At 44.4% G+C, this 21123-nt stretch overlaps 3 protein-coding genes across 3 annotated transcripts; 2 read left to right on the plus strand and 1 right to left on the minus strand.

Annotated features, from left to right (window-relative positions):
* Positions 1 to 2996: 2996 nt before the first annotated feature.
* F5891DRAFT_1245376 (uncharacterized protein) lies at positions 2997 to 4004 on the minus strand (the record flags this gene model as incomplete). The annotated part of the gene is given in 3 exon segments (XM_041369797.1): positions 2997 to 3058; positions 3262 to 3352; positions 3372 to 4004. 3 exon segments carry the CDS (start codon positions 3987 to 3989, stop codon positions 2997 to 2999), a joined length of 771 nt encoding a protein of 256 aa, XP_041222494.1. The 5' UTR covers positions 3990 to 4004.
* Positions 4005 to 6996: 2992 nt separating this feature from the next.
* F5891DRAFT_957969 (uncharacterized protein) lies at positions 6997 to 8901 on the plus strand (the record flags this gene model as incomplete). The annotated part of the gene is made up of 3 exons (XM_041375524.1): positions 6997 to 7112; positions 7600 to 7643; positions 8699 to 8901. The coding sequence occupies 3 exons, from the start codon at positions 6997 to 6999 to the stop codon at positions 8899 to 8901; spliced, it is 363 nt and encodes a 120-aa protein (XP_041222495.1).
* Positions 8902 to 10343: 1442 nt separating this feature from the next.
* On the plus strand, positions 10344 to 13732 carry F5891DRAFT_983138 (uncharacterized protein; the record flags this gene model as incomplete). Its single annotated transcript, XM_041377291.1, has 10 exons — positions 10344 to 10676; positions 10726 to 11190; positions 11239 to 11358; positions 11434 to 11505; positions 11826 to 12060; positions 12110 to 12303; positions 12354 to 12552; positions 12728 to 13108; positions 13199 to 13237; positions 13467 to 13732. 10 exons carry the CDS (start codon positions 10344 to 10346, stop codon positions 13730 to 13732), a joined length of 2304 nt encoding a protein of 767 aa, XP_041222496.1.
* Between the last annotated feature and the right edge of the window lie 7391 nt (positions 13733 to 21123).

The raw sequence follows: 21123 nt of genomic DNA on the forward strand, positions 1-21123 counted from the left end.
GTGTTCTCCATGGAGAATTTCTGAAGATATGTGAGCACTGTTGAGACATAAAGGAAGTATAAGTTAAGGATGAAAGATTGCAAAGAGATATCCCTGCAACAAAGGCCGAATATACGACATAACTCAACACGCCAGAAAGTAGTTATCCAAGATAAACCAGTAGGAGATCGTCTATTGAGTGGCTCAAAAATGTAGTTAAAAATGAGAAAAACGTAAGAAAATAGAGAACGAATGTTTAATGATGAAGCATGAATCTTTGATGATAAAAGACGTAGAGCTCACCACTGATGAACGGTAGTCTTTATAGCTAGTTAATGGCGAGTTTCTTGTTAGCAGTTGCTAACAGCTTATCCCCTGAGACGCTCGGCTGTGGTCGTGAGAAAGCGGTTAGGCGACAAATGCTTTTCCTGTTTTATTAGATCGGAGCTTGAATTAAAACCTTAAGTGCGTTTCAACTTTTACTGCTCCTAAATGCTATCGATTACGGAGGTGAGTGTACCAAGATTTCACTGTTTAAAATCTTCTTCACACTATACGATGATCTGTAACCGAATGCAATTAGGAAGTGCCGTCTCAATGTCATCACTTGATGGCTCGTGTCGAAACTCGGTTCTCTGACTTATCATTTGACTCGGTGTTCATTTGAAAATTTGCTGATCTTTTTCTCTATAGGTGCTTAACACACTCAAGAATTCGCATTCGCTATCGTACCGTTCTACCAGGTAACAATACAAATTGTAATTGGATTACAGTAATATTGTGTTTTTAGAAACCTGCCTCTATAATATATGTTTCATTTTCTAGTTGGATAACTGATAATGCAATGATCGATGGAGGCACGCCACCATCAGTACCAAATTCAAGGCGAACATTGAGGGTCAAAGTTTTGATGAGGAATTTGCTCGGACAGGCCAAGGTCCTTGGTCGTATCCATGTAGGTATACTTGGGTCACCGGTGTGAGCTGGCGCTCCATGAGCTAAGTACCCATCTTTGAACTAAGCTGGAAGGTCGGACGTAAGTGCAAACCTGCCGAACACGGACGACTACGTACCGCGGTCTTCCGATTCAGTGTCTCTGACCAGCATGAAAGAACTTGAACCGATCTTCCTAAGCGTGTGTTCACCAACCAAGTTGGGGCGTAGATTTATTGATCAAGCCAACATCCAGACCTTCCTGGCGGTAGCGCGGCAGGACAGCGTCCCACGAGCAGTAGAGATGTGGTGTATCTCAGAGAGCTCAGACGACTGATAGCCCCAAAATTTCACGTTCATCAAATACATTCGAGATCTATCATCTATCTGAGGACAATGAAAAAAGGAGAAGTGACCGTGTTAAGTAGAAGGCCAAATGGCTGATGGCACAGCAGCTCTGATTTGCAGGGCGCAACTACAGGCTACAATGACATCTGTCATCTGGACTGGACTCGGGCAACTGGGAAGGATCATGCTTGTTCACAAGCTATAACGGATGAGGTGTGATGAGTCAGAGAGAAAGAATAGCATTGATGTGAATTATTAGCAATAGTTCGTGATGTGAGTAGAAGCAGGCCCCCGGAAGCTCCAGCTAATGTACCCCCGCAAAATAGCATTTTTGAGGGCCAAATATCGCAAAATCTCTGCCCGGATATAGCATTTTTGAGGCACCGAGGACGAATTTCAGGCCTATCCGGCTATTGCATTTTTCACGTCCTTCGGGGCAGGTTTATAGGACACTTGTCCAGCGGTGAACCCTATACGCATCCTGAATGCATGATTGTTTCTGATAGCAACTTGATACATCTGACGACGACGACGACCGAAATTCCTCGGATGGCACCAACCTTCCAATGTTTTCGCGTACTCTCAAGACATTCGAGCTCCACACTCATGCACCTATACAGCAACTCATTTACCACCTCAATGGGAACCCATTCGCACAGCAGCTCCACAATCATCTCACCTTGACCGCTGAAGCAGGTGCTCGCTGGGCAGCTCTCTCTCGACCATCTGTCAAACGTGTTATTCTGAAATTGCCGCCTACCATCAAGATTCCAGCGAGGGGGGCATGAGAGACCGAGAAATAGTGGTTGATCTATTCTAGTAAACTTAGTACGTTTGATTGAGATACTATGTGCCTCTATGGTCGCCGGTAAGCAGCGTGCTGCAGCGTGTCACCATCTGTCACGCATTAGCGGGAGGTCACACCATGTCACACCACGTGATTTTTTGACCTCTGCCCGGAATAGCATTTTTGAGGCCAAAAGTTTCGCATTTTTGAAGCTGATTTTAGCTGGTTGGGTGGGTGGACCTTGGCAGGAGCTTCCGGGGGCCTGTAGAAGCCTAGTAGATGGCTGAAAGCAATGAGTCTGCTTCCCGGTCATCACCTTATTACTCATCTGGGCTGTCCGAAGTACTGGGTTGCAGGGAAGTCAAAGCATATCCTATATCAGGAAAGTTCACAGGATATGCTTACCTTGTGTTGATGGTCTAGATAGAGTGTGTGAAAGATGAATGCAAAGCGTGGCAGTGAAGACGATGCTATGGGACTATCGTCCCAAGTAAACTCGATTTGCGCAAGCTGGGTTGGAGTCCGATTGTCATGTGAGTAAATATTTACGAGATGAGGGCGCAGGCTGTCGACGCTGCAAAAAAGACGCTTGAAAAGGCTCTAAATCCGGTCCCAAGACACAGATTACTATCAGGTCGGAAATTAAGCTGTGGGATATGCCAGCTAATAGCCCCACTCAATTCCATTTTATTTTTCCCATTTTATTTTTTGCAAGTCATATACGAGTGACAGATGGTGAGAAATAAAATGAGTTCTAATTGAGGTCAACGATTTTATTTTATTTCTGAAGTACAGCAGTGCACGTTGAGATTAGAATATGCTGAGGTGGCACATTGAACAACACAGCCTGAAGGCTTGAAGTCCAATGCAGCCACGCCGACAGTCATGGATGACGGATTCCAGTGGACATTCCCCGCCAAAAACACATACCCAGGAGTGCCGGATGTGTTCAAGCAAGTGCCCATGCTTCATGAACATACACAGCCTCCTCCGAACACAGATTATGATGCGCTACATACACCTTCTTTTGATCAGTATAACGGGACCCTCATCCAGCATGCTGACACTCACCAGATGCCCTGCCCCACCACACCAGCTCGCCAATCTCATTTCTATATTGATACAACCTCAGGTCTCCGTCAGTCCCCTCGAAAAACACAACCTCCGATGGTTATACCACTGCTCCGTTGCAGTTTAGTGTCAGACCGACTCACCAGCCTCATTGGCACGGGAACGAGAGAGCTGTGTTTGCTTCGCCATCAATTTTTTCACTGGGTGACCTTGCATTGACACCAGCAAAAATTCCTACACAGCGCAGACGGACACAGGCCACACCAAAGTCAGCACAAGCAGGTGGCACTATGACTCCAAAACCAAGAGCCTCGAAGAGTGGTGTTGATAACTCTGAGCCCTTGCCTGTCCTAAAGTCAAAGGTAGTCAGAGGCACGGGAGGCAGATCAGGTGAAGGCAACAGACGCACTTCAGGAAATTCGGATGACGAGATCTTGAAGCTTGCTGAGAACCAGCTGAGCCAGGCTGATCTGAAACTCGAAGCTGATGGACTTGCAGTGAACCAAGCTTTGAATTGTCTTTCACTAGAGTGTCCAAGCAGAATGTCGAAGAAATCCTTAGATTTTGGCTGGTTGTATTCTCCATGTATGCCATATTTCTTACTGAGTGATTTCCATCTATGGTCTGCAGCCAGTGCTGCCAGTGCAAGGCCGAGAAGTTCATCATTGTCATCTTCTGCTGCAGCCAGTTGTGCAATGGCCAGAAACTCAAGTTGTTTAGCTGTAGACTGATGGTGCTTTAGGGGCTTGCGTCCGAGACATCGTAGATGTGCCATGACATATGATGCATTGATGAATGTAGGTACTGGAGACAAGTAGCATCCCCGCGCTCGCATTGTTGAAACTCCGCAATGACGAGCACCGAACAACATACCTGCAGTCAAATAATATATCATTTTATTTTTTGTTCCCCATGGCAATCTACACTCACTCACTAAGAAATAAAATGAGAAAAATAAAATGGAATTGAGTGGGGCTAATGGGACATATATTACTGTGCGATGCTTACATGGATTCCGATGCAGGCCAGATCAATCCAAAGACAATTTGGATGTGTTATGAGTGGTATTGTGGCGCCTGCAATTTTGATATCATAAGACCAGGTAGCAGTTGGGGAACATTTTGGATATGATGTACCTGCGTGGAAGGAAAGAGATAACTTGTGGTGTGGGTCACCAGCATCCATGGTGAGAAGTTTTTTATAGGCAGGAGTGTTCAATTTCGGATTACGTAGTAATTTGCAAATCAAAATATACTTTGATTCAATCCTAAATACTTTTACTTGATTTCGCATCACAGCACTTCAATAATTTTCAATGACCTTGAGGCAGCCATCACCATCATGTCAATTTTGGTGATACAACCACTGGACGGGTATATCCAGCATGAACACTACTAGTAGAATGTTATAATCCCCAACATCTCCCACTCACTCACATCCATCCCTCAAATATGACTGTAGTCTCAAATCATCCCAGTTGGTTGCCGACAATCAATTCAGATATCTTGTTAAGCTATTGGATGGGTTTGTCATACCAACTAGTGATGTTTCGATCCAACATCAACTTGTGGTTTCGCAGTTGCCGCAGGCGTCATGGTACTATATGATTGGGGTGAGCAGGACAGTGTTCGCCATCACTGATATTCTTATGATATTCTCAGTTCTCACACTCAGACAAGAGGTACATTAATGTGATCCCCGGAGCAGCCAACTTGCTAAGAATGGTGTTATAGATTGAACTTATCTGGGTGAGTGACAGTCCCATATGAGGAGAAAAGCAACAGAACATAATGGATTATGGCAGAGGCAACGGTGGTTGCTCATGATTGTTCTATACCTGGTTGTTCATATATTATATGATACTAAGGCATGGTGACGGTTATGCTGACTCCAAAATGTTCTAGACACGCTATATTGCAATACCATATTCTGTGTATGTTATTGTGCAGCCAACAACTTCATGCTGTACTAATAGCTCATCTCTGATGACTAGTACTTGCTGTTGCTCTGCATACGTCTGATATGCACTGTGTTCAATTCTTCTGACTGGCTGCACAGTAACCATGACATCGGTCTCGCTGACAGATGCAGTAAGTATTCTGCAACCATCTCATTCCTATCCAATGGATACACTCATTTGTAGGGGTGAGTGACATTCTGACCATTCAACTTGGCTTGACATGATCATGCAATAGGTGTAAGTTGGAGTGTTTGATCCTAGTATGGGGATAGTTGCTAATCAAGTGTTTCAGGCAATATTTTGTTCTACACAAGAGGTGGAACAAATTCTATCGTAACTGCCATGTTGGGTGGTGAGTTACCCAGTCGTAATACCTTGGTAATATGAATTCGACTGAAACATGATGCAAGTTATCATGATTGCTCGGTTGCATGCCATGTATCAGGGATCTAGAATGATGTTCATCTTCCTTGTTGTCATCTTCCTGGCTGTCAATGTTGCCTGTGCAGTAATCGCGGCGATAGCACTCAGCCATACTGTAGTGAGTAAGCTTTTACTTGCTGACTTGCAGAACACAACTCATTGAATCAACCAGAGGAGTTGATAGTCTTTGGCACTCATATGTGCAGTGTCGAAGATAAAGGGGATGACCAGCCTCTGCCCTCAATGATTTACATGCTCAACACTATCTGGGAGGTCCTCGCACTGCATCTTTCAGTCTGGTGAAACAGTTCCTTGACCTGCGACGACTCAGCCCATCTACAGGGTCAACCATTAGCATTTGTTTCAGAGTGCTGATAAAATCTCACGTGCTTTATTGTGCAAGGTGAGCTAGCAATGTGGATATCATCATCTTTTTCCTGCTCAAGCTCCACACGTGCTAGCTTTTTTGGTGTCTCTTGTATCCAGTTTATCACACTCTCCAGAACTCAAGGCATCCATTGGAGTGGTGCCATTGTAGCATTGCATGCAACTGCAAATTGTGTGAACCTTTGAAGGGTGGAAGTACGTATGTTATTACTGATCGACAGCTGTTCAAGAACGGAACCAGCCAGATGTGTACCCATCATATGCCTGTGTCATGAATGAGTGGGATGCGACACTACAGTTCTGTGAATCGAGAAAAGTAACAGCATGTCTGAGCTGATGGCCCCAAAGATTCACCTATATTTCCCACAATACAGACTTGGTAAAGTGGCCTTATGTGACATGTAGCGCCGCTTAATAAAGCCTTGTATCTGCTTGTATGGAGCACTGCCGGTGTGCACCAGCAGTTTTAGGTGACTTAGCACTACCAGCACCTACAGCTATATTGGTATGTTTGCCACACATCCATTTTGGGTAATAACATCTGTTTGCCACTTCTCACGACGTCAAAACAGAGGTTGCTCACTGTCTACCACAGCGAGCTTGCATTATGGCTCAAAATCACACCAATTTTGTTAATTTTTTTTTGGTATGTAAGTCTTTTTTTATTTTATCTAATCACCCTCACTATGAACTGACTACTATCACTGCTATTTTCTAGTGTGCGACATTGATATTATGTATTGGTTGTGACATGTGACATTACAGCCCTCTGTCTCTAATCACCTCACCACTGCCACACTCTTAACCACCTCGCATCAAGCCCATCAAAGCCTGTCTAAGCATGACTCGCGGCGCTGTAGGAGGAGTTTCTAGAAAGTGTGTGGTCCAAGTTGGAGGCAAAAAGATGAGTTTGCACGCAGGAGGTATCCGACGATGAGAACAGGATGCTCATGAGCTCCAGGCAGCACTTTTAAAGAGTGAGTTCAATGTATGATCCTATTTGATATCTGTTGACTGAATTGCAGAGATCCCTCTATGAGAACGAGAATGCCTCCTGGAATCTGAACTCGCTTCTAAAGCCATCGCAAGTGATGATGTTGACTTTGGAATGGATTTCAATGCTGTCCTCCCTCCTCCTGGGGAAGAAGCCCATGCTCTCAGCCATGCAGGAGAAGAGATGTTGCTGTACCAGGAACTTGACCAGCTCATGAACGACCACCAAAAGTAAGTTTTTACATTCATATTGTGTGTGTAGCTATCATGACATATTGTCTTCATCTAGACGCTCTGACTTGCGAGACCAAAGTCAGCGTATTCACGACAAAGTTCACTCATGGTTAGAGCAATACAACACATTGTCAGAAGCTTTGCAAGCCTACCTTCATGATCATCTGCAACCACCTATCTACGACTCTAATGAACCAGAAACATTTTCTATCGAGGTTGTCGACATTTTCGGTGAGTGTATTCGTCCATCATCTAGCTTTGTCTGACATTACTGTACAGCTCACAAGGTCCGTACTTTCAAACACCAGTCGCCTTATATCAATGTCACATTGATGCACCATGGCTGCATTGGCTGTTCTGTGATACGTCCAAGCATAGCGATTACTATATGAACACTGGCCATGTACCAGCAAACACACCGCGTGTGTCCATGGCTTAGTATTCATGCTGAGGCAAAAAAGTTATGTCATCTACATAATGTGAGTCACCACTTCCTCAATCATTACTATATCTTAATTTCCACTTCAGGTTTATTATCATCGCTCTCTGGCAACTCAATACTGCATTGCATATGACATCTATCTTGAAGTTTTGTGGCGCATTGACATGAAGATTGATACCCACCTTGGGCATGATACTCCACACTGGTGCATGCTTAACTCTTGCCCTGCCTGTCAATACCAGCTCGAAGATGAACCTGCGCTGAAATTTTCTGTCCTCTGCACTTGTGATGGTAATAATTCCGTGAAGCTTGTTGATCCTGTCATTCACAGAGGCAATGAACATCTTGATCCATGATCTGGTCTCAGTTCCATATGGCTCACAGAGGAATATGTTGATGGCTTCAAAGACGAAGTCCAGAGTGCCTGTACCCATCAAGTCAAGGACATCCAAGTCAACCAGCAACAAATCCAGGACCCTGATGACCCATGGGTAGATGAACCTGACTCAACTGATGCAGAACTGAGCAATGTCTGCATTGACCGCTGGCATAATGCGGCGCCAGAGTCCCATAAGAAAATGTTTGCAATTTTCAAGAAGTCTGGCATACTCATCACCGTTTGTCGGCATGGATTTCTGCTCACCATTTGTGATATGGTACGAAGTGGAGAACTGTTAGCTAAAGTTTCTCTCATTTGCACTGGCCTGCTACTGACATCCTGTACTAGTATGAAGTACCCTATTGCCAGCTTAAAAAAGCTAATGGATGTCTTTGGGCTGAATATTCTTTACGGTTACAACATTAAATGCGCCTTCGAGAAAATCCTTCTTTGAAGCTCATTAGCTGATGACATGAAGTGGTTGAATATTCAAAGCGTTGTTCCCACATTTCACGGACATGCACACAACCGACTATGTCAAGTACAACACCATTCAAAGTACATGGTAGGCGCCGGAAAGGAGGATTTTGAGACATGTGAGCACGTGTTTTCAGAATCTAATGCCCTGGCTGCACAGACATGCAATGCCACAGAGTTCCACCACCACCAGGCACTAGACGAGCACTTTCGTTTTGCTGATATGGATAAGTATGCTAGGTTATTTATGACTTCACCTGTACATCAATCTGACCATTTATTTAGCGAATTTCATTCAAGCTCTCTCGATCATCAATGCCTCTACTATCTTCCTTTCGAATTTTCAAGCATCAACACCCAACATTGATTTTGCAGCTGACTTAGAGGATGAGTGTGCTTGTTTGCAAGCCCTCACATGCAAGAAGGATGAAACTTCTGTTGAAGTGGATTATGTGAAGGCTCTTGTTGATTTGGAAGATGTGCAGTAAGACTGACATCATTTTCATTAAAACACATCATTTAATCTATCTAGGGCTGCATATGACAACACTCAGACCGAGTTCCAAAAGCTCAATTTGAGACTCAATGTGTCAGCAAAGGATGCTGGACACGTACATCGACGACACACAAACACTACAAACAAGTTAGATCAGAAACTCGAGATTGTGGAGGACTATGAACGGCAGATGGCGCTTGAGACATGCTGGCACCCCAAACATCCAGAACAACTGAAGGCACAGTCTCAAATTACACACCGGCTATATCACAAGGCAGTGCGTGATGTTGAACACCTTGTTGTAATGAGGCTTCTCGAGCTCACGAAAATGCAAATGAATGGTCTTGGTAAGGTTTTTCTATACATTTTGACTGTGTATTGACATGTACGGATCCAGGTGACAAACTGTGCACTCAGATCTCCACCGCTCTCAAAATGTGTGCAACTGCAATCCGAAATGCTATCCAACGGTACAACAAGTATGCGGCCCTTCTTAATCCACCACGAGCCCCACTTCAATGGGAGCAAATTGTTGAATATTCATTCCTTGCGGAGTTCGACTTACTCCAAGACAGCGATAGCAACATTCAGGCCAAATGATGTGCGAGTCCCTCCTATCGCAACACATCAGCTCAATATTTCGAGTTGCAGCATGCCAAGGAGGAAGTTCAGCACTTGGATGTAGAGATCGGTTGCTTACTGACCAAGATTCGAGATGATAGATTAAAATATCCTGCTGCCATCAAGAAACTAGAGGAAACTGACCCCTTCCTTGCAGGGGAACTGACTTGGCATTGGCAGTATTTAAAATCTGTCAATGCACGTCATTTGTGGTGCTTCCGGAAAACTTGCTCTTTCCCAGGCTATAGCGGCCCCGTCTGTGCAGGCCTTCGACTAGGGCATGTGCAGCCAGATGACTCTGCAATTCCCCATGCTTCAGAGGAGGAGTCACAGAGTGTAGTAGAGAGCGAGGAAGAATGCGGTGACACAGATGAGCTTGAGCAAGTGCAGGATTATATTGATTCACTTGATCATCACATTACAGACACCAGTATTAATGAGTTGCGCACTATTATTTATCAGTAGTAGATCCCTGTGAATGCAGTTTTGATGTCACACAAGTTATCATTGCATGAGTTATCAGCATGCGAGAAATCTGAGAGGCCTAACCGCAAAGAATGAAGCATTTAATATTGTTGCAGTCACTGTACTATATAACATGAAATCAAAGGCTGCTACAGACAGGAAACTATGCAGCCGTAAGCTATGGTAATTGGAGTGTTGCACAGACAGTACAAATTGAACACTATCAGTAGTTAAATTGGATCACATTGCAGTAGATGCAGTAATCAGCTGCACGAGGTAAACACAAGGCAATTCACACTTGCCAGTGATTCGCACACTGCAATACATCTCTCCAGTTCCTGCTCACACATGGATTGGCAGTCTAACCCAATTTCTCATTCTCCTACTGTCAATGGCCTCCAGGAAGCACTTGCTTTATTTCCATGCCCAGAAAATATTGCTAATACTGCTGAATCCAGCAAGCATTGGAAATCAGCGCTGATCTCACTGTTGGCACACAAATTTCATACAGATGGCAACCACTTCCAATTGGACGCCAGAGTCGGTTTTCATCCTCTTACTGTTGATCACTACCACACAGGATCCTCAAAGTTTGAGAAAAGTAGTCAAAGCACCAAGTATCAGAACTGGCAGGCACATACTGAACACATAAAAATGATTTTGCACAATGTCTTGGATCTGGTGAGCTCTTTCTGTCGTTTTTATGCTGGCTACTTACTGATACACTCAGTGTATGCTACTGGATATGTTAACAGGTGGTTCAACAGTCTTTTTACACCATCCTGGCGCAGTAGCTCCCAAGTCCACAATCATTCCGCAAATGCTTAACACCCATGTCTATGCCAACCCGAAAATTCTTGCAGAACACCCCGAACTTCATGTTGTGATTGCACAGATCTCCCAGTTGTTTACTGCCCACTATGCTATTCCATTGGCTCAATCATTTGCCGCTCATTGTTATTGTGCTAGGTGGTCGAGTTCATCTGCTCAGGATGCATATCCGCAAGCAAACAGGATGGATGACTCAAAGTTACTGCTTGTTCCACCTCCCATCACTCCAGGTTCATTGCATTTTGTAATCCCTGGATGTCCAATGGATACCCTTCATCAGTTACTTTCCTGCCCTCAGCTCTTATCATATCTCCCCAAATCAGACACCGGTTGCATGCACTCAAACACAGAGAATACCCGTAAGGTAAGCGCATGAATTTTTTTTTGATGAAATCTAATTACCGATCAACAGGGTGGATCAAGCATCAAAGCTGCTGATTATGCTTTCAATTATGATGCTGAGCCCTCTCTTGCTGCTGTGCCCTCAACACCAGTTGCTGAAAGAACAGTGAAAATACCTGCAACTGAACCAGTACTTTGAACTCTGTCATTAGGCCATGCCTATCCTCCCTCATCATTGGGCTTGTCCTTTGACTCTGGACTTCAGCCTCTTGTATCATTCAGCGCTGAGACGGAGAATGTTCTGGAAGTCCTTGGTTACCCAGACACTTTTCACCGGGTCTGTATCCAAATCCAGACTTTCTGCTGAAACGCTGGGTTGCTAAGCTTCAGGATGAGCCCTACCAGCTGCTGAAGGACCATGCTGAAATGATCGGAGAAGCAATGTTGATGGACACTAAGTGTAATTAGTTCAAATCCTTCTGGGGACATGCTGTCAACTCAACCGTTTACCTGTTTGTTTTTGTATAATATAATGCAATATATACACTGCAAGTGTCCTGACTCCCAAAAATTGTCATCCTAAGCATCATGCCCATAGCACCTTGGCCTCATAATGTTCGTCGACTGTTGTCAAAAACTCGATGTCCTTACGTGAAGATTTCAAAGGAGCTTCAGCAGCAATTGGCCGAATGCCGGCATGCTAAGCAACTTGATGAAGATCAAGAAATTCAAGCAGTTCTCAACTACCTCGAGATGAAGGCAACAGAACTCGCTTTGAAATTTAAGCAGCCCCGACATCATTACCTTGAATGTTTTTCACTAGGCTCTGCACCTCACCACCACAAACGCAATAAGACCAGTGCTTGGCATGCATTTTTGCATTTCAAAGGCGGTAAGTACTTACTAACATATGGTGTTTACTTCACTAACATTGTTTTCAGATAATGGACAGTCTAATATAGTAGACCTTGTGAAAGACAAGGCTGAATATCACTCCCTCAAGAAGGCTGAGAAGGAGACACTTATCAAGGAATTTGACCAGGTTAAGGCCAGCACAAGCCAGCGTCCTCCCACCATAACTGCTCGTTCACGTGCAGCTGAGTGTGCATGTAGTTTTCAATTTGTCAAGGAAGAGGTACATATATTGCATGCTACATTTACATATTACTAATACTGCATCAACAGCTTGATGCTTTAAAGCAGTGCATGGGTGTAGAGGCCATAGTCCTCATGGTCCGCAGGGTTTCCGACTTTGCTATGGCACCAAAAGCTGTTTTTTCAAGTGCTGCTGCTGAGCAGTTTGTTCACTTATATCTACGGAAGGACATTGCGCAGCTTGCAACAGAGTTTGAAAGCACCATCCTGGCTAATGGTGTCATCCTCAGTGAGTCATTTCTTTCATTAATTTTTCAACTCTAACTACATACATGTATAGCTTCAGCTATGAATCATCGCAACCGTGTCTCAAAAGCAAAGGCTTCAATCTGACTCAACCTCTGCACATCTCTGTGTAAGTACAAAGTTATTACTTGTGTCACTTGCACTGACTCAATTAACAGGTGAACTCACTGGTGATGCAAAAGCCTCTGTCAAGTTCATGCACTACGAGGTTTGTGTGGTCCAGTGCTATTTGGTAAAGCTTGTCGGATGGAACCACCCGCAATGGCTCAATCCTTCAGACTTGAAAGGGGGCCTCAACGCCCTCAAGAAAGTTGTGGAGGCCTTGTCAAAGGGGACATGCCATTTCGTCAAGATCACTCAAGATGAAGTCAAAGAACGGCAGTGCCGTATTGCTGCTGGGGAGAAACTCACCCCAGAGTTAGAACCACCTGTGCCTCTCAATGACATTCCTCTCAACGACATTCTTCCTAGCGCAGCCTCAAGCCAGGCAACACAGGCTGATCACGACCCTTTTGACAATACCTCATCTACTGAAGTTTGTCTCCCTACTGAGGATCAAACCACTTAACAAGCCAGTCCTACAGTGCTTGCTCACACAAGTCCCAGTATCAATTCTTCATCAATACCAGATGACCTCATTGATCCTGTCCTTCGGACCTCTGATAATTGTAAGTACTTATGTTTCTTGGCACTCCGTATGAACCCTAACTTTTTCATTAGCGTCTGCCACTGTTCAGCCATCTCCAACATCACTGGCTGCATCATCCCCACCATCTCCGACATTTTCGCCAGTGTCCACCCCACCATCTCCACCATCTTCGCCTGTGCCAACCCCAACATCTTCAACATCACTGCCTGTGTCACCCCCATGAACACCTCCTATTCATGCATCATCAGCAGTGGCATCTCAGACGACTGCTGAAGACAATGTTCTCATGGCAACCACAAATACTTGCAAGTGGGTGCAAGTTCAGCCATTGGAAGGACAATCAGGATGGGAAAAGCATGCGCGGAAGCTCACAGAAAGAGCACAGGCATTCTGGGATGATTCAGGCAAAGATAATCAGATAGCACCAACTGCTGCATCAGGCCGAAGAAAGAACCAGAGCATCTCAAAGCAAAAGAGCTCTCAGCTTGTGCTGTCTGACCTGGAGAACGCTTAGATACTCATTGTTGTAGCCCTGTGAACTTGAATACATGTCATGCCCTCACCACCATTTTCATTTAGACCTTGCACACACAACAAGCAGCTGAAGTGTCTTTGATAGAAGCAGCAATAACAGTATTGGAGGTCTTTTACAGCGCAAATTAGTGTTATTTGACTAACATATCTATCAGAATATTGTGCATATGACATATGTACAAAAAAAAAGAAACCAAAATGGTGTGATTTGGAACTATGTGTGAGCTCACTGTGGTAGACAGTGAGCAGACTCTGTTTGGACGTCGTGAGAAGTGGCAAACAGATGTTATTATCCAGAACGGATGTGTGGCAAACATACCAATATAGCCGTAGGTGCTGGTAGTGCTAAGTCACCTAAAACTGCTGGTGCGCACCAGCGGTGCTCCATACAAGCAGATACCTTTATTAAGCGGCGCTACATGTCACATAAGGCTGCTTTACCAAGTCCGTATTGTGGGAAATATAGATGCAAAGATTTTACGATCATCAATTCTATTTGGGATCCATCTATCTGGGCAAAACGAAAAAAGAAGTGAGCGTGATGAGTAGAAGCCTAGATGGCTGATAACACAATGGCTCTGGCTCGCAGGACACAACTACTGAGTCATCTGTCATCCGGACTGGACTCAACAGGCAAATGGGGAAAATCATGTTTGTGAAAACAAATAAATTGTGAGGGAATAATGGATGGAGTACGATAAGCGAGGAGTCATCGCGTTAATGCGAATGAGGCCACGGGCAGCGTAGCTACTGAGTTTGCAACAAAAAAAAACACTCTAAAAGGCTGTAAATCAGGTCCTAGGGTACGGATCACTATCAGATTGTTGTAGGATAGAGTTATGCGCAGCTTGCTAGCAAACAGAATATGTTATACTTACACATATGGGGATTCGAGAATGTTCAATATTAAGAGTACAAGAAGATGTGAACGTTGACGATCCAGGGATGATGTAAATCACTTGTGGAGTATTAGGTGACTTGCTGTATCCATTATGGCAGCAAGTCTTTTTATGGAAGAGTGTTTGACTTTGGAGTATCAATACAGAGCACTAAACGAGTCTAGCATTACCTTGCAAATCAAAACTTACTTCAAGACGCATCGCAATCATGAAAATTTCACCTACTCCAACAGATTCCAAGGGCCTTGAGCTTGAGGCCTCTTCGGAGGCGACAATCAATATATTCTTCACCATTATGCCGATTTTGGCGATACAAGCGCTGAACAGTAGTATATCTAGCACGAATAATAGATCTTTATAATCCCTAACATCCCCTACTCGCTCACACCCATTCCTCAGATATGACCTACGTCTCAAACGATCCCAGCTTTTGGCTGATGATCAATTGGAATGTTGCTTTCGGCTATTGGACGGGTTCGTTACATCAGTCGGTGATGCATTGATGTCTCGATCTAACATCGACTTGCCGTTTTGCACTGGCAGTTGCCACAGGCCTCGTGGTAGTATACGATTGGAGTGAGCAAGACAGTGTTCGAAAAACATTGATATTCTCATGATATTTCCAGTGCTAACTCTCGCACAAGAAGTAGGTCAATGTTATCCCTTGAGTAGTCAACTCACTAACAATCGTGTTATAGATTGAACTGATCTGGGTGAGTGACAGAGTCCCATATCAGGAGAAATGGAACAAAAGACGATGAATTTGGGGCAGGGACAACGCTGGTCTCTCATGACTGCACTATATCCTTGTTCGTACCTCATGCTATGCTAAAGCGTGGTTGGCAAGTTCTGATTCCAAAATGTTTCAGGTATGCTATGCTGGAATACCATACTCCGTGTATGTTTTTGAAGCCAATAAGTTGGTGTTGTGCTAATAGCCTGCCTCACATTATCAGTATCAATATTCTGTGTATGTCTCATATGCACCATGTTTGATTCTTCTGACCAGCAGCACATATTGACAGCCTTTACGCCAATGATCTCGCTGACAGATGCAGTGAGTATTTCGCAACCATCTCATCCATATCCAATGATTGCATTCATTTGTAGGGGTGAGTGAGATTCTGAACATCTGACTTGGCTCAAGATAATCGGTCAATAGGTGTGAGTCCGAGTGTTTGATTCTAGTACGAAGGCGATCGCTAAGCCGGCGTTTCAGGTAATGTTGTGTACTGCGCAGTAAATGGGATGAGTGTGGTCGTACCTGCCATGTTGGGCGGTGAGTCGCTCCGCTGCAATACCTCAGTGATATCGACTCAACTGACACATGATGCAAGTCATCATGATTGCTCGGTTGCATGCCATGTATCAAGGATCTAGAACCATGCTTAGCTTCCTTATTATCATCTTCATGGCCATAAACATAGCCTGCGGAGTAATTATGGCAATAGGACTCAAGAATACCGCAGCGGGTGAGCTCTACTTGTTGACTTGAAGAACGCGGCTCACTGGACAAACACCAGAGGAGCTGATACTCTCTGGCGTGTATATGTGCTATAATGGACCTGATGGGGACGGCCAGCTTCTGATTTCAATGGTTTGGCTGCTCAACACTGTTTGGGAGGTCTTCACACTCTGCCTTTCAGTCTGGATTGCTGTGAAATACTTCCGTGACCTGCGACGACTCGGTCCCTTAACAGGATTGACTATCGGGGACTGTTTCACAGTACTGATAAAATCTCATGTGATTTATTTTGCAAGGTGAGCTTGTAATGTGAATGTGCTCGTGTGTTTCTGCTCAAATTCCGCACGTGCTAGCTTTGTTTGTGTCTCTTGCATCCAACTTATCACTTTCGCCCCAGAGCTCGAGGTGCGCCGACTTGTGGCTGATACCTCCTTGTAACCGTTGCTCATTATTTCTCTAGAATCCAAGTTCTAACGAAGTTGTGATACTCTATGGCGCTGCTCAGATTTTATTTAGTGTGCAGATGTTCGTGCTGGGACCACGCCTCATCCTTAGCGTTCGACAGTATCACGCTAAACTCGTGTCCAACTCCGACGCAGAATTCAGCATGAATTCAATTGTCTTCAAAGAGCGTGTCCACGTACCGACTAGCAGTACTGTGTAGGGAATTGCTTGCCGAGTGTTCTGTACGGAGGAGAAAATGGTCAGGGATCCGTCATACCATTATTTATTTTAGTTCTGGTGCTCCAAAGTATATTTTAGACCAGGTTTATGTAGATATTCCTTATTGTATTACTACTAGATGTCAGTGAACTGCCCGCCCACACTTGAAGTGTTGCACTAAGCGTCAAGCTGAAAAGCATGGCAACAAGATCTCAGAGGTGGACTGAGTGGGGAGCAAATAATTAGTCTAAGAACGGGAGCTTCGACTCAGAAGGCTTCGAGTACACTCGTCAAAAGTATCAACGAGGCATTAGACATGTTTTATTCACCACTAGACTATCGGAGTTGTGCCATTGTAGTGCTGCACCATGCAACTGCAGACCGTGCATCGGGTTTGCACACCATGTCATCCATCTGAGCAGCGGAGAAGTAGTAAAAAATTGTGCGTAAAGGGTGGAAGGAGGTACTGTTCAAGCATCATTCAATGATATCAAGCATGTCAATTTACAAAAGAGACTTACAGTGTGAGTATATGCCCCATCACCGACGAATGAGCGTGGCAAGGAGTCTCAGCTTACCACTTGGTTCAAGCGCGGATACTTTGTTCCAGTAGCGATACAACGTTTGCCTAGACCTTTCAAATATACTTTAAAACACCATATGTACCACGACGGATCCTCCACCAAATTTCTCCTCCCTGCAGACCACTCGGCAAGCATTTTCCTACACAGTACTGCTAGTGGATACGTGTACCTCCTGGAAAACAATCGAATTCATGCTAGTTTCTGCGTCAGAGTATGCCACGAGTTTGGCGTGGTGTTCTCGAATGCTAAGAATGAGGCGTGGTCCCAGCACAAACATCTGCACGATCGTTAAGACCAAAAGAGCAACATAAAGTATCTGAGATCCAATATAATTTGAATCCTACAGAAATGATGAGCAATGGTTATACGCAGATGTCAGCAATAGGTCGGCGCACCACGAGTAATGGCGAGGCATTAGCAAGCTGGAGGCAAGAGACACTAACAAAGCTAACATGTGCGGAACTTGAGCAAAAAATATAACCGCGGTCACATCACAAGCTCACCTTGCAAAATAAAGAACATGAGATTGCATCAGCACTCTGTAATAGTCCCCGATGGTTGATCCTGTTGATCCCGTCGATGAGTCGAGTCGTCGCTTACGGAAGTGTTTCACAGCAACCCAGACTGAAAGACACAGTGCGAGGACCTCCCAAATAGTGTTGAGCATCCAAATCATTGAAATAAGAAGCGATGAGTCCCCTTCAACTCCATAAACGCACAGATATGTGCCAGAGAGTATCAGCTCCTCTGGTGTTTGTCCAATGAGCTGTGTTCTCAAGTCAACAAGTAAAGCCTACCCCCTACAGCATACTTGAGTCCTATTGCCAAGAGTACTACGCAGGTGATGTTAACCGTCAGAAAGATGATAACAAGGAAGGTGAGCATCATTCTAGATCCTTGATACATAGCATGTAAGCGAGCAATCATGATGACTTGCATCAGGTTTCAGTCAAGTCGATGTCACAGAGGTATTGCAGCTAGGTGACTCACCGCCTAACGCAGTAGCTACGACCACATTTGTCCCACTCAGTACGTGGTTCGTGATAGTGCCTGAAACTCCCAATCAGTGAACACCCTCGCACTAGTATCAAAGACACCAACTTACACCTATTGAGTCATTATGTTGAGCCAAGTTCAATGGTTGGAATCTCACTCACCCCTACATATGAGTGTATTGATTGGATGGAAATGAGATGGATGCAGAATACTCACTGCATCTGTCAGCGATACCGGTATAGTTGCTGTGTCTCGCCAGTCAGAAAAATGGAACACAGCGCATATGAGACATACAAAGAAGCCAGACACTAGGGTCAGAGATGAGCCATTAGCACAGTGCAAAGTTATTTATCTCGACACATACACAGAATATGGTGGTCCAGCATAGCGTATCTGGAACACTTTGGGGTCAGCACGACTGTCAATCATGCCAAAGTATAATACAAGGTACGAACAAGCAGGTATAGCACGGTTATGAGAGACCAGCGTTGTCTCTGTCGCAAGTTCATTGTGTTCTGTTGCTTTTGTCCTGATATGGGGCTCTGTCACTCACCCAGATGAGTTCAATCTATGACACAATTCTTAGCGAGTTGGCTGTTCCGGCGATAAAATTGACGTACCTCTTGTTCGAGTGTTAATACTGAAAATATCATGAGGATATCAACGGTTTTCGAACAATGTCCTGCTCACCCCAGTCGTACACCACAACGACGCCGGCAGCAACTGCGAAACCGTAAGTCAATATTATATCTAGACATCTTGATGCGACAAACCCATCCAATAGCTGTCAAAAACGTTAAAATTGATTGTCGACCACCAACTGGGATCGTTTGAGACGAAGGTCATGTTCGAGGGATGGGTGTAAGCGAGTGGGGAATGTCAGTGGTGTATGACGATAGCGTTCGTGCTAGATATACCGTCGTTCAGCGCTCATTCAACAGCTACTAAGTAACAGCAATACTCTTATGGAAGAAGAATGATCATCACGCTGCGGCATATATACTAGTAAGCGTCAGAGAACTCAGATAAGAAACCGTGACGCAGAGTGAATCAAGTATATCTCACCTTGTCCGTCGCCTGGTACGCTCGAATCATTGGGCTCTCATAATTATATCAAAACGATGAATTTAAAGAGAGACAAGCATAGCCTGAGAGCGAATCCGATGCCACGAAGCGCACTATATTCGATGGATCGTGCACTTGATGTGATTATTGCACTGCCGCATGCATCCTTGGTATCTGTTGAATACTCATACGGACACCATCCCAAAATCAAAAGGGAAATTACACACGGGAGACAACACGCCAGCTGAAGCCTGTGTACAGGCTTCCATCAGATTGGCAAACAACTTGAAGTCATTGGCAAATTTAGAAATTTAGGTTCGGAAATTGGAAATTGAGTTTGAAAGAGAGCACTGGAATTTGTAAATCAAAATCAATCGAAGACTTCTACCTCGGCCTTAAGCTTCAAGAGCCTTAAGGCGGAGATCAATGTATATCTAGCACGAACATTAGACCGTTGCAATTCCCAACACCTCGCGTACTCACACACTCAAATATGTCCTCAAATGTTTCCATATCGTGGCTAATTGTTAATCCTAATGTTGTTTCTGTCTATTGGATGAGTTCGTCGCATGAAAGATGTCTCGATCTAACTTTGACTTGCGGTTTCACAGTTGCTGCCGGCGTCGTAGTCGTGTACGACTGGGGTGAGCAGGACAGTGTTCAAAACCCGCTGATATCCTCATATATTTTCAGTCTTAACACTTGGACAAGAGGTAGGTCGACGTTACTATCCCTGGAGCAGCCAATTCGCTAAGAATGGTGTCATAGGTTGAACTCATCTGGGTGAGTGACACAGTCGCATATCAGGACAAAAGTAACAGAATACAATGAACTTGTGACAGAAGCAGCGCTGGTCTTTCATGACTGTGTTATACCTGCTTGTGCGTACCTCATGTTATACTATGGCATGATTGATAGTCGTGCTGACCCCAAAATATTCCAGATACGCTATGTTGGACTACCATATTCTGTGTATGTTGTTTTGGCCAATAAGCTGGTGCTATACTAATAGCACATCTCTCATTATCAGTATCGGCGTTCTGAGTATGTCTTTTATGCACTGCGTTCGATTCTTCTGACCGGTAGCACAGTGGCTATGCCAACGGTTTCGCTGACAGATAAAGTAGGTATTCCGCAACCATCTTGTTCCAATTCATTGACTACCTTCATCATTTGTAGGGGTAAGTGAGATTCTGACCATTCAACTTGGCTCAACATAATCACTCGATAGGTGTAAGTCAGTATTTGATCCTAGGACGAGGGTGATCGCTGATTGGGTGTTTCAGGCATGATTGCGGACTTTACACTAATTCTGACAAGTGCGGTCGTACTTTTCATGCTGGGCAGTGAGTTTCCCAGCTGCAATACATCAGTGTTATTGACTCGACTGAAATACGATGCAAGTTATCATGATTGCTCGGTTACATGCCATGAATCACCAGAGATCTAGAATCATGCTCATCTCCCTTGTTATTCTTTTCCTGGCTGTCAACATCACTTGCGGAGTATTTGTGGCAATGGCACTCGAATCTTTTGTAGCTTGTAAGCTTGACTTGTTGACTTGAAGAACACAGCTCATTAGACAAACAGATCCATGCAATTATGGATTTGAGGGGGATGCTGAGCTTCTAACTGTACTTTATTGGATGCCCTACACTATTTGGGAGTTCGTTGCACTGTCTCTGTCAGTCCGGATTGC

This window comes from Suillus fuscotomentosus, assembly GCF_016647785.1.
Source record: "Suillus fuscotomentosus strain FC203 chromosome Unknown F5891scaffold_51, whole genome shotgun sequence".
In the NCBI taxonomy this organism is placed as follows: Eukaryota; Fungi; Basidiomycota; class Agaricomycetes; order Boletales; family Suillaceae; genus Suillus; species Suillus fuscotomentosus.